The 14262-nt window shown below is 36.6% G+C and overlaps 1 protein-coding gene across 2 annotated transcripts in view; it reads left to right on the top strand.

Annotated features, from left to right (window-relative positions):
• Window positions 1-14262, top strand: part of MRPS9 (mitochondrial ribosomal protein S9) — a 53478-nt gene that overhangs the window by 19386 nt on the left and 19830 nt on the right. For both annotated transcript variants that reach the window (XM_030569803.1, XM_030569812.1), the window contains 3 exons: window positions 2535-2597; window positions 2676-2706; window positions 6425-6504. In XM_030569803.1, coding sequence (XP_030425663.1) covers window positions 2535-2597; window positions 2676-2706; window positions 6425-6504 — 174 coding nt within the window. The remainder of the gene's footprint in view (window positions 1-2534; window positions 2598-2675; window positions 2707-6424; window positions 6505-14262) is intronic.

The raw sequence follows: 14262 nt of genomic DNA, 5'->3' as shown, positions 1-14262 counted from the left end.
CCTCAAGGATTGAACTCCCAATCCTGGGTTCAGCAGGCCAATGCTCAAACCACTGAGCTATGCCTCCACCACCAATAGAGAGGGGAAGAGGTTGCCTGCCTGGCAGTGCTGTGCCTGTGGCACCCAGTCAGGAGACAGGGGATATGGGGGGACAGACAGTGTGGGGGTAGGGGTGGTCACAGACTGGGGTTCCTAATGGCCATTGGGGAAGGACAGATTGGGGCAGGGGCTGTATGGAAGTGGAGGCACTGGGCCACATGGCAATGGGAGGAAGGGGTGCAGGGCCACATGTGGGGATGGCTGGGGGACACAGACACATGGGGACAGGGGGAAGGGGTGCAGAGCCACATGGGGAAAGGGCAGTGGCTGAGTGGGGGCTCAGAGACACATGGGGATGGGGAGGGAGGTGCAGGGACACATGGGGATGGGGAGATGGGATGGCTGAGGGTGCAGGGACACATGGTGATGGGGGGAGTGGGTGTCTGAGGGTGCAGGAATACATGAGGACAGGGACAGGGGTGCCTGACTGAATGGGAAGGCTAGGGGTCAGCCAGGGTCAGCATGGCGGATGCTCCCGAATAATCCCTCCCTGGCCCCCCCCAAAAACCTATTCCATATTTTTCTCACCCACATCCAGCAACCCTCCAGGTTCACTTCCAGGCTCCTCCCCTTCCCTCAGCTCCTCCTTTACCCCTGACTCCCCCAAGCCTTTGCACTGCACTGAGGGGTGCAGGAAATACGTTTCTGTATAGTAGTTTAAATGAATTACTCAACGTTCTTGTCATAAACAGATAAGTAAGAGTTAATAGAACGGAAGTACTTCATGTCTCTCTTGCCTGTAAAGGGTTAAGTTCAGTGAGCCTGGCTGTCACCTGATCAGAGGACCAATTAGGGGACAGGATACTTTCAAATCTTGAGGGAGGGAAGTTTTTGTGTGTGCTGTTATTTTTCGGTGGTTGTTCACTCTGGGTGCTCAGAGGGACCAGATGTGCAACCAGGTTTCTCTCCAATCTCTCTGATACAGGCTCTTATAAGTTCAGAATAGTGAGTACTAGGTAGGTAAGGCAAGTTAGGTTATGTTTGTTTTCTTTATTTGCAAATGTGTATTTGGCTGGAATGAGTTCAAATGTGTATTTTGCTGAAAGGATTTTAATTTGTGCTTGTATACTTAGGCTGGGATGGTATTCCCAGTGTCTATAGCTGAAAGACCCTGTACCTATTCCATTTTAAATTTACAAATATAATTTTTACTGTTTTTCTCTCTTTAATTAAAAGTTTCTTGTTTAAGAACCTGATTTTTTTTTTATTCTAGTGTGAGACCCCAGGGGACAGGGTCTGGATTCACCAGGGAATTGGTGGGGAGAAAGGAGGGAAGGGGGAGAGAGAGGCAAGTTCTCTCTGTGTTAGGATTACTGTCTCTCTCAGGGAGAGTCTGGGAGAGGGGAGGTGGGGGATGGTGCATTTTCCTCTCTGTTTAAGATTCAAGGAGTTTGAATCACAGTGATCTTCCAGGGTAACCCAGGGAGGGGAAGCCTGGGAGAGGCAACGGTGGGGGAAAGGGTTTACTTTCCTTGTGGTAAGATCCAGAGGATCTGGGTCTTGGGGTTCCCGGGGCAAGGTCTTGGGGAGGACCAGAGTGTACTAGGCTCTGGAATTCCTGGTTGGTGGCAGCGCTACAATAACTAAGCTGGTAATTGAGCTTAGAGGAATTCATGCTGGTACCCCATCTTTTGGACGCTAAGGTTCAGAGTGGGGAATTATACCATGACAGTTCTGTATTTACATGCCTAGTAAGGAATCTATGTGATCGAAACATTTCCTGAATTTTTTTCATTGTCTGTTTTGTTACAGACATACTTGTTGACAGGTATTTTGAAATACATTACTAAAATAATTGAAACTGGTGTGATTGTACTGTATTATTTTGACAAAATATGCAGAATTTTTAAATTTTTTGGTGCAGAATTCCCCCAGGAGTAATATTCTTTGAAAAAGTAGAGAACTTATTCTCAAGAGCTGTCAAACTTGCATTTTCACAAACACTGATATTTGCAGGAAGAAAATTAAGAAAGTGATAAATGAAATGTGAAATCCATTCTAAGTTACAGCATTAAGTGTTTTTGAGATGGATGAGAATTACTCTTTAAAAATCGCTGTTTAGATTAAATAAAATGGAGGTTGTATATTACTTGAACCTTGCAACTGAGTATTTCTTGTAATAAATTGTCTGAATTTAAAGTTAATCTTTAAAGTAAAGAACAGTTCACTTATTGTAAACCTACTAGATTACAAACTACAGAATTAGATTTTTCTTGTTTTTTTCATTCTCTCTAAAGAATCCTGAGAAATTTACAGTTGCTTTTATTCTCAGAACAGCATATAGGCACATGCCATTTTTTGTTGTTGTTTTGTCTCTCTCTGTGCTGTCTAGGTTTTTATAGCATGCTCATAGTAAAAATATCTGTAAGGAATTTGATTATTTTGTTGTTGTTACAGAACAAATATGTATCTGATCTTTGTGTGTTTCTTTGCAGAAAGCTATTGCCTACCTCTTCCCCTCTGGCTTATTTGAGAAAAGGGCCAGGCCTATAATGAAGGTAAGAACAACATTCAGTGAATTCGCTGAGTACTTTTAGCATGACATACTAACTTTTTTTTTTCTTGGTTTTCTACAGCATCCCACTGAAATTTTTCCGAAACAAAAAGGTAAGTGTACATAGCTATTCTTTCCAGGCTATAACAAAGTTTTTATTATCAGCCTCTGTTGTTTTCTTTCCTGCAACCCATTTACATTTCATTTATTAATGTTTTTCATAGCTGCTAATGAGGCACCTGAGTAATAAAAACACAAACCATTTCTGATAACATAGAATCTGATTGAGAGCCACTGAAGTCCAGGGGAGTCCTTCAGTGGCTTTGGATTGGCCCATAAAGCATTGCTTTTTTAGTATTTGGTATAAAATATATAATTAAAACAACCCCTCAAAAAACCCAGGTAAACTCAGTGCTTGCGAAGAATAGCAGATTGACAGCCTTGGAAGCTGAAGTGATCTCTTTATCCAAAGAATGGGCACATAACGTGCAGACTATTATCTGCCCTTAGCCTTGATCTGGCAGGATCAACTCTGCAGTTTCCATGCCTGTGCAATCTTTGGTCTCGTTCCTAGTAGTGTTTTTTGTTTGTTGGACATCTGTTCAGTGGAAACTATTTAGACTACCAAAATCATTTTATATGGAACACTATACAAACATTGCAACAACTTTTGGTTGCTACTGTCCTGAGCTTGAATTGAACGAGTGAAAGTGGCTCTGGGGATGCAGAGCCTGAGTCCCCCCCGCAAAAACACAATTCTGATCCTCAGTAATATCTTATTTTCTCCCTCATATGAATGCTCATATATTAGCAGCTGCTATCCTGAAAACCTTAAAAGCTGAAAAACAATTTTTGATATCATCTGAAGTTTTGGAACATCAGCTTTCCAATGGTATAAAACATTAATTTCTAACTTCACTGCATTGTAAAATGTAAGCTAAAATGTTGGAATTGAAGAGGCAGCAAGATGAAAATAATAAATATGTGGTTCAGAATTCTGATGGCCATTTCTTAACAACAGCACTAGACTACTAGTACATATGCTTTCAGGACTTATGAACTCTTTCAGACACTGGTCTTATCCTTGATTGTGGAGTGTCTTTGTATTTATATTCAAAAACAGCCTTGTCAGGAATGATCATCATTTTTCAAGGAAGTCATTCAACTCTCTAAAAGTTATGTCTTTAAGAACTCTGAAGTGCAAAAATTCGAATTTGTACTTCAAAATGGTCCTTAAGCCGTAATCACTGAGCAGCTATACCATTGCCAGCCAATATAGTATCAGGTAGCAACATGAACATATACTTCTTATCCTATTTTTTTTCAGTTTCATAGTTTTTCAGACTGAAATACCCAAACACTATCATAAATTTGGTCAATAACTGCATCTTTTAATAAAAGTTGAGTCTAACTTTCTCATTGACTGTATTGTAAAAAAAATAAAAAACATCGAGGAGTACTTGTGGCACCTTAGAGACTAACAAAATTATTTGGGTATAAGCTTTTGTGGGCTAAAACCCACTTCATCAGATGCACCAAGTGGAAAATACAGTAGGAAGCTTTATGTAACAGTACATGAAAAGATGGGGGTTTCCTTACCAAATGGAGGATCGAGACAATGTGATGAAGTGGGTTTTAGCCCATGAAAACTTATGCTCAAATAAATTTGTTAGTCTCTAAGGTGCTACAAGTACTCCTCATTGTTTTTGTTTTTGCTGATACAGACTAACACAGCTACCACTCTGAAACCCCTGTTTTAAAAGAAATTAACCATGATGAAAACAGAAGCCACTTGATTGATTTAGTTGCAGTTGCTTATGTGATGTCTGAATTTGGCACAGTTTTTACCAGTGTTCCTTTTGTCTTTGCCAGCTAAGTTCTTTTCCTACCTCTAGTGCCTCTGCCATTTCCCTCCCTTAACTTTTCTTTGTAATGCATATTATGCTTATCAGGTCTGTCAGAACTTGTTTTCATCTGCCTCTGATCTTTTATAGACTGTTTCTTCTTCATTTGTGATGAGATGGTTGGGATTTATTACCTTTTTCAGTTCATAAAAAAAGCAACGTTAGTTTCGTATTCCTGCTGCTTTTTCTATGTACATGGTGAGGGCAGAGGGGAAACAAAAACGTTATTTCCATTTATAAGATAGGATTTATTAGTGTAGACCAGCATTAAGTAAGCTTCTACTCACCTCAGTTTTATCTGCAGCATCCCATCTTAGCCTCATTTGAGTATAGACTGGGCATACCAAATTACTTGAAAGTTTTGTAATGTGTGCAAATGTCCACAAGAATCTGGCTTTGACTTTATTAAATTAATCTAACACGTTACCTAAACCAGGTATAGCTTTGGTGACCAGGTTTAATACCTCAAATAAATCAACTCACTAAGTCAAGTACTCCTCCTATTGAACAATATTGGACAGAAAATGACTGATAAATATTGTCAGTGCTTGAAATGGATATCAGTGAAATCTTGGCTCTGTTGAAGTCAGTGAGAGTGTTCCCACTCTAGAAAGATTTCACCCTATATATACTTGTTAGATTTGAATTTCTACTGTTAAAACCAGCAGAATTTAATACAAATAATATGCTAAATTCATTTTATAGTACTTTTTCTAAAGCTGCTTATAGTTCTGAACCTGTTACTTGCGCATTTTAGTTATCTTCTATAAAGTTAGCATAGTGTTGTGCTACTTAAGACCCTTGAATCAAGAGAACTGATTTTCACAGCTGCACAACATTATGGATTTTAAACATTGTTTTTTAGTTTTTTATCTATTTAAATTTTTGCAGTTGTAGGCAATTATGGGGAGTTGGACAATAATTATTTAATGAAAGTAGACACTGAAATTCAAAAAGTTAAAGCTTTATATAGTTAAAATGCAAATTGTCAACATTACATATCAAAATATACAAAGTAAATATCTTTAAAACTTTAGGTTCCGAGGCTGCATTTTCCTTTACTTTGCCTATTTGAAGAAAATATTTTTGTTCGTTTGTAAAATTGACATTCACCCATAAAAATTTAATCCATCCAAGCCTAACTATAATATCTTCTGTACATCTTTTCTGCCCAGCAGTGGCACTGGTAATTGCTTTAGATTCAATTTGTAGATTAAGATGACGTGTCACTGTAGGAGGTAAAATGACAGAAAAGTTTAATTTTAAAATAAAGGAAATTTTTATTAAAGTATCCTTAAATTATAAATCTGTTCATCATTTTTTATATTGCTAAAGCATCACATAAATGTTTTGGCTCCTGTGATTAGACAGATGAAATTGTTTTAACTGTTTTGACTAAAAGTATCTGCGTTCTGCACACTGTTCCCTCTAGAATATAGTTAAGATACATTATCAGGGCAATTTCAGAAAGTTTATTCAGAGGCTGCCCATATAGTACTACTATTTCTAGAAGACTTTATTTTCTGTAGCTGTCAATCTGGCACCTTTCATAATCATGATATAGTGTATAATTTTCTTTTAGTGTGCATTTCTGTCTAGTCTAAGTTTGGCACCTTTTGCTGTAATCCTATTACATAGATTCCTTGAGATTTTATTTAAGATATACAACAGGGCTTCCATTATGTAATGAGAGATTTAGAATGTTATATTAAAAATATCTGGTTATATTAGCAGATTGAGGTGGGTTATAAGAAGGTATGTTAAAATACTAGCTCTCCAGACTGGTTGAATACCCATGAAATGTCTTTACTCTCTGGTATTTTAAAAGGTAATTAGTATTATAAAAGAGGTTTATAACTGCGGTTTAAATACAGTTATTTAATTGCAGTATGTTATTGCTTTTTTGTCTAATTTTGCTTTTCATTAGCAATCCAATGGGGAGAAGATCACCGTCCATTTCACTTTCTCTTTTATACTGGCAAGCAGTCATTTTATTCATTAATGCATGTAAGTACATTATTGTCTTTGATAAATAATGTTAACTCTAAGCCAAGTAAAACATTACATCAGAACTACATTGCAGAAGCTTCTGAATTTACCTAGTGATTTCATAATACCACCACCAGAGGTGAAATATAATGTGTTTTGTTAAGTCATAATGTTTATTCTTTCATTTAGAGAGAAATTGTTGCCTAATTTAAAAGTGAATGCTTTGTTTGCCTTTTTTTTGGTTTGGTTTTGATTATGAATTAGGTATGAATATTCTGAACGTTTTTCATTTTATACTGTAGTTTAATTTAGTATCGGTAAGGTTTAGCAGTGGTGAATGTCCATCCAACAGAGATGACCAGATTTAGGATTATTCATTGTCATATTTTAAAATACATGGTTTTCATCTTAAAGAGAAGAATTGCAGAAATGTGCTGACATTTAATGTGAAGGAAATTTGTATTAAGTAGCTCAACATATTTATATTTTTAAAAAAATTTTAAAGGTTTTTTCATGTAAACTTAATGTGCCCTTAGGTTAGTATGGTGCAAGACCATGGGATCTCTGTCCATTTACTTTTACGATAAAAGCTACATCTGATAGAACACTGCTGGTCCCGACTTCTTTATTGTGTGTTATGAAGAGTCCTTTTATAAATATGCCCATTGGTAGCACACAAATTCTTTGACTTCCTAGAAGAGCCTTATGGAGAGATGTGTAGTATTTTAATATATGGTTAATGTAAAACCAAAAAAACCCACTTTTGTAGTCAGGTGCTTTCAATTTGATGCTTCTGTCAGATTCTGTTTTCCTCATTATGTACTCTTGAAAAGTTATAACAACATTTATTGGACTTTTCCCAAAAATCAAATTCTGTGCATAGCTTTTCTTTATTTTTGAGAATTATCTGGTATTTGTGCTCTATGAACCCAAAGGACAAAATCCCCACTTGTCAGGTACATTTATTTCTTGGAAAAAACCCTTTTTTCGTTTTTTGTTGACCTTGGGCAAATGAGCTTCTTGCCCTGGCAGAAATGAAATGAATGATAAATGTAGAGTGTGTCTTTGCTGAGTAATGGAGCTGCAGCACAGGCTTTCCACAGAGGTTTTCTCCTGCACAGCCTGAGGCAGCCCGAGAACCCCTGCTGTTCATTTAAATAGGTATGTCAAATCTGCCTTGAAACGCCGCTGGTTTGATCTGTGGTAATATTTGTGAAGGTTCCATATGGACTTGAGCCCCCTGCAGTGCTAAGAAATAATGTACAACGCTTCATGGTGCAGACGCAAATTTTCTCTGAAAAGGGATGCAATGCTGCGTTTTAGCTGTCGGAGAGGATGATGGAGCTGACGCGCTAGGCCTGTCAACTTGTTACACGGATGGGTTGCACGCAGCGAGGCTGTGGAAAATCTGTGCCTTTTAACTTTTCTACTTAATCACGGTTGTAGCATTGCCTTTAGACTGTATGCTACATTAATTCTCTTCCTGCCTTCTGCCTTTCATCCCAAGTTTCACGGAAAAAAGTAAAGCATGCAGGTCTTGTAGAGGAGCCTTATCAAACAGCTGTCATCTGACAAGCCATTTGCATTTGTTTTGGCTGAAACAGCCAACCCAAGGGCAAGATGTTTTGTTGCATTCCATCATAATGAAGAAGTTACAAATTTTACAAGGACCACAATTTTATTTTTAGTTCTTTTTAGCCTTTTAAAAAAAAGGTATGTAAGATTGCCTAAGAAATAGTCATACAAAAAAGAGTGTGTATCCTGTTACAATACGACTTGATTAAATCTTCTTCAAGTGAAATCTGCTTGACAAACAAATTTCATTACTGTAGGATATTTTAAAGTACCTGAGTGTTCTTGGGACGTTTCTAAATGCGTCCATTAAATAGAATTATATAAAGCAGAATTAAACAGGATTTAACATCCTTTTAGTTAAGCAGCTGCAAAAAAAAAGGTGAAATCTGTATACAATGCTTAACATTGTTTTAATCTCTGATCAGGCTAAATGTGTTATATAAGAATTATAGATTGATTTCTTTTGAACTACCAAAACTGTAATTCATACAGTTGGGAGAAAGAAAAGATTGCATGTTAATGCAGTATTTGCATAAATGACAATACTTTGTATGGATTAAAAAAAATTGCTACATAAAGAGTGATAAATACGATAAAGAAATGATTATTTGGCCTAAATGTTTGTCAGTCACAACTCCATTTACTGATAGGGATCTCAGATTTTATTAATTGCGGTTGAGACAGCCAGTCACAGCAGTGCCATTTGTTTAGGTAATGCTGATCAAAAATGTTAGACATCCTATTAAAAGTAGTGAATACATATATTCACTGTGCATCTTATAAGATCCAGTTTATATGTGAATGTATGACTTGAATATTCAAGTAAGACTTCTATAAAACTTGAATATCCTTTGTAGTCACATTTCTGTCTTTGTTCTGCTTGTTGAATATAGTTTAGTCTTGGGGACGGGACGGTTTATTCACCTCTTGATGTGCAAGGGATTTGTTGCATGTAACTCTAACGTACATTGAGAGAATTTAACCCTTTCACATGTGTTGTGGCTATTATCTCATTCAAAATGTTGCACTTTGAATATGACATGGAAAATTGCTTTGTTAGTAAGTAATATAGTCAGGTTTTGTAATGTGATGAACAAGACTTTATGTCCTTTTTAATATGTTTTTTGTTGGACAAATTTTGTAGCTTATGTAGTCCTGATCATTATTCCCTTCCAGAAATCTCAGTGAATGGAAACATCATTGTGGCCTCATGCTACATTTATCAAAATTGTATTCAATGAAAATCATTTATATTGAGTGTTTCGATTAAAAAAATAAAAATAATATATCAAAGAATAATATACCAAAAAATATTCTCTTTCAAGGTAGGGAAGTGACTTTAAAAATTTAATTCATGATGATCTGGGTGCTCCAGGCCTTTAAAATGTGCCCCTCTTTTCCCTCCTCCCCACCTCCCTCTCCCCTCAAATAAATAAAAAACTAGATCAAAAATGTACAAAGATGTTTTTCATAAGCTGCTCTGTACTTTGAGGATACTTTTCAAAGATCCAATTCTCACTCATTCCTGTCTTCAGTTTATTTAGTAATAATAATAAATCCTTCTTTAAAAGAGTGCATCCTAATGCAGATTAAGGATTTGATCCTTCCATTAGATGTGGGAGCATTTATGGCTGCCTAGTGTCTTGTAAAATCAGCTGTTTTGTTTGCGTAATAGCTGAGTTTACAAGACAGCAGACACGTTCATGTGTTTGACTATTGCATCTTGAAGTAATTAATAAAATCTTCTGACAAGTGAGAGTCTCTACAGTAGTTTCCTATAATTTTGGGGAAATGAGGATTGTTAGATATAATTGTTTGGCATTATATATGATTATTTTGCAAAATAGTGTTTAACATCATGATTGCATCTTACCCTCTTAAGTCCTGAATCTTGCGAAGTCTTATACATGTGCTTACCTTTACACATGAGTAGTCCCGTGAAGTAGTAGAACTACTCCTATCCCTAAAGGTTTGTAACCTAAATTTCACCCCATGAGAGAAATGAAAGTTGGAAGCAAAACCGAAAGGTATTGGCAATTGTTTTCGATAAGAAGACCTCTCCTAATGTAAGATGTACATTGATTGTAGGAGAAGTACTTTTTATATGGCATTCCATTTTTTCCCTGGTCTAGATTTTTTTTTCATGTAGATAGTAAGTTGCTCTGATAAAACCATTCCAGAAAATAGGAACTCTTTCTAATAACTAGAAATGCACATATGTGGAATTTCAAAACATAAAGAGGATCTAGCCTTTCCAGAAATTCTCAGGAAAATCCTAGTTTTTTTTATGCAGATTTGAAGTTTCCTTTACAAAAAAAAAAGTAGTTTCTAATGATTTTTAGTTGTGACTATGAACTTTCCAAGTCTATGAACAGGCAGCATGAAACAAAAGAAGTATGAACTATACTCATTCATCTCAGTAGAGCTTCTGAGCCTAATGATTATTCAGGATCTCCCTCTGCACTTCTTGCATATTACCCAAAGCAGTTTTAATTACAATTTAAAATTACTTCAGACTAAGGCCAGTTTACAGTAAATTTACAACTGTATTTACTCCCTTTGTTTCCTTACAGCAGCTCTCATCCCAATTGTCTTTGTACTTAGCCCAGGATTCTAGTACGATCTGATAACCTTCCCAATAAATTATGTGCAGATTAGGATGCAGTGAGTAAGGCATTCAAAATCCTGATGGTTCTCTAATAATCTCACTTCAGGGTCTGATGTGCTCCAGAATCCACTTTGCTCTTGGCTCAATAGGGAGGTAGCTAGGTGTCCCAGCTGCCTCAGTGCATCTGCTTTCTCACCAGATAGGAAGATACTGTATGGCTGTACAGGAGAAGAGAAGAAGCTGTAGAGTCAGGAGTCAAGCAGGCAGCCTTCCCATATATTTACAAGGGCTTCCAATCCAGCCCCTTTCCTAATTGACAAGCTCTAGCTAGGTCAAACTTTTCAGTGGCCAAAAATCTCTTTTGCATTCCCAGCTTTACTCATTCTGCTTCCAGAATTCTTAGGTCACTCATAGGAACCCACTTCTTCATGTCCTCTGTTCTATTGGGACAAGCCTCAAAAAGTGTGTCTACACTGCAAAGAAAACCCCACAGCATTGAGTCTCTCAGCCCAGGTCAATTGACTTGGGCTCTCGGGGCTCAGACTGTGAGGCTGTAGTAGTGTAGATGTTCCCACTTCAGAGTGGCATGAGATGCTCGCTCTCAGAGTAGCACTTTCTATATCTCACTAGCCTACAAAGTGAGAGACCAGACCAGGGAATCACACCAAGGTATCTCACAAGGTATTTCAATGTAGGAGCAGTTTATTTTAGTCTTACAGATATTTTGAATAATTATTTCCTGTGTCTTAGGATATCAGATGTTAAAATACAGAAGTAGACACACAAATACCACAGATTGGGAGAAAACTCTACCCAGATTTGATCATACTTAGTTGATTTCTTTTGTGCCTACCCCAAAATTAAAAAGTTAGTGGAAGGCTTACTGCTACAGGTCAGTCTGGTCTGTGCTGTTTCTAAGGCAATTGGTGTTTTTTGTACTTCAGAGGTTCTATACACTTAAGTTGTGTTCCAAAAATATTTATTTTGCTTATTATATTATTATTAAATCTCAGCACCGGCCTTTTAAACTGATTCCACAGATTTCTTTTAAACTGATTCCACAACCATTTATTTAAGTGCTGTGAGTGCTACTACTTTAAAAAATCAGTAAACCTATGGTTAACTTATTATGATACTTTTAAATATCTGTATATTTTTATTGCAACCCTACTGGGAATGTATATTTATAGATAAAGTTTTTAAATCATGATTGGTGAGTGCTTACTACTGTAAGGAAGTTCTTTATTATTTAAGTGTTAAGTGGTATTTAAGTGTTGCATCAGCATCTTTGTTCACTTATTTCAAATTATGATATTGTGTATTTTAACAATTAGCACTTCATATTGTGGTTATTACTAAAAACTCATAGGCTTTCCTATGTTTCATCTTTCACTGTTTTTAATGTTTTGCTTTTTGTAAAGTAGTCTATAAAATGTAAGAATTTAATCATTGCCACTCCACAGTAATTGCAGAACTATAGTATCTCCTGTTCTAAGTATAGGAAGATACTGTTGATGCTGCAGATAGCTGGGGCTGTGAATGTTGAGGTTTTTATTAGCACTCATTGTATTTCGTAATATAATTGAAGGGAGTACACAGTACTCATCCATAAAGCTTTTGTTGTCAGCACTTGCTAGTTTAAGTGGGTTCTTTGGAATTTGCAGTATTTAGTTGTAATACCACCACTTCTGTTTTTCTTATAAATATTACTTGTTGCCCAAAGTCTTCACTTATTTTACTTAGGATTAAGTTGCTGCTGTAACTCAAAGCATTTGATGTTTCTTTTTAGCATGAACACTAAACTTGTGGGTAATTTAGCTTCATCAGAAAGCTAGATTCTTGAAGAAAACAATTAAGATTGAGAGTACGTACCAATAACCTCAGGGTTTAAAAAGATTTACAAAAATGTTAAATAATCAAAAAACAAACACTAGAAACTCAGGAAATTCAGAATTAAATTTAACTCTAACATTTGAAAGTATGGAAATGCACAGTTATGGCAACCAGACAGCCATAACTCTGCTCCTACGGGTATGCGCTAGGAGGAAAGGAGAAGGGACTCAGACTCAAATTATCTATTGCTGCAGGTGAACCAGTGTTAACAATGGGGGGAGTTTTTTACAAAATTTTCCTAAAGTAGAAGTTTTACTAAATGGGTAAGAAATCAATTAAGGAAAGCTAAAAACCTATCTAAATGTGTTTCCTCAATCCCTCATTTCATCTGTGCAAGGACTCTCTAGATAAGCATAGAGTATTCCAACAAACAAAAGGGCTAAACTCTATGTAAATAATAACACTGAAACTGAATAGTTTTGAATCCTTTCACCCTTGCAATACTGTTTTTTGTATGTATCAATATATAACCTAAACTAACGAATTCATTATAACACATTGAAAGACATAAATCCACACCGTGTAGAGGTCAAGCATAGGAATTTATTACACACAGTGCTGGTGGAGTGCCACCTTGCTTATTAGGCTCAGAGACACTGTCAATCAATTGATTACAATAGAATATATAGATTTTTCCATGGGCGGGGGAAAGTGATGGGGTAGGCAATTCTACACCCCGGGATAGGTTTTGCAGCAAGACAAGATAGCACGTTAGCCAATGGTTAAAGGGTTACATAATATCTCCCTCCATAGTCTCAACTTAGCAAGTTAACATTTAATTGATACTTTATATATTTTATGCTAATAAAATTTTATCATGTTGAATTCTGATTTGGGGTCCATAGGAATGGAGCAACTCCTTTGATTGTCCAACAGGTACATTCCTAGGGGTTAAAGCAAAGAAACAGTGAAAGTATATGACAGTACAGATTGTCTCCTTTATGTGTTAAGGCAGGCATTGGTCCCTGGGAAGAGAGGTGGAAGGATGCCATATCTTATACTGACATGTGCCAACTTTTCATAAACTCAAGGTTGGATCTGTAGAAAGAACATTGCCTACAGAAGAGACTGACACAATAGGAACAGGGATCCTTTGTTCAATCTGAAACATTGGATGAAACATACTCAGTTAGTGCTTCAACATCTGGCATTTCTGTTGACCAAGCATATCTTAGCACAGGCAGTTATCATGTTTACCCCAGCTTTCTCTTAGCTAATCACTTTTTGCTAGGCCTCTGGTCTCTTAACCAAACTCTAGACTTTGGGTCTAGAAAAGAGCTGGCACAATCCATATACCAGGTGGTTATATAAAATGCACATGGATTTTAACCCTTCACACATCATGTTTGAAAATACCAGTGACAAAAATGTACTTGCTATACTGTATGTGTTGCTTGCTGAGTTTTTGCCAGACTAGTATTTTAGAAAAGCCGATTTATTTATGCACTTCCCCAAGCACAAGGAAGCCGTGATCTCAGTTGAGGACTCTAAGTGTAATGTAATAAATATCATCACCAAAATTAAGAGTTGCATAGAATACACTATATGAATACTTATTTTTTTCTAAAAAGGCAGTTCAAAGTTCAAGCCAGTAATTGTGTTGTTTATATAAATATAGCTATATTGCCCACCTCCTTTTTTAGTTTTAAGAATGACTTAAGCACCAATCCTTCAGACAGTTACGCACATGTTTAACTTTA

The sequence above is a fragment of the Gopherus evgoodei genome, chromosome 1 (genome assembly GCF_007399415.2).
Source record: "Gopherus evgoodei ecotype Sinaloan lineage chromosome 1, rGopEvg1_v1.p, whole genome shotgun sequence".
NCBI lineage: Eukaryota > Metazoa > Chordata > Testudines > Testudinidae > Gopherus > Gopherus evgoodei.
Note: the sequence above shows the minus strand (reverse complement) of the source record. Positions and strands in the feature narration are given on the sequence as shown.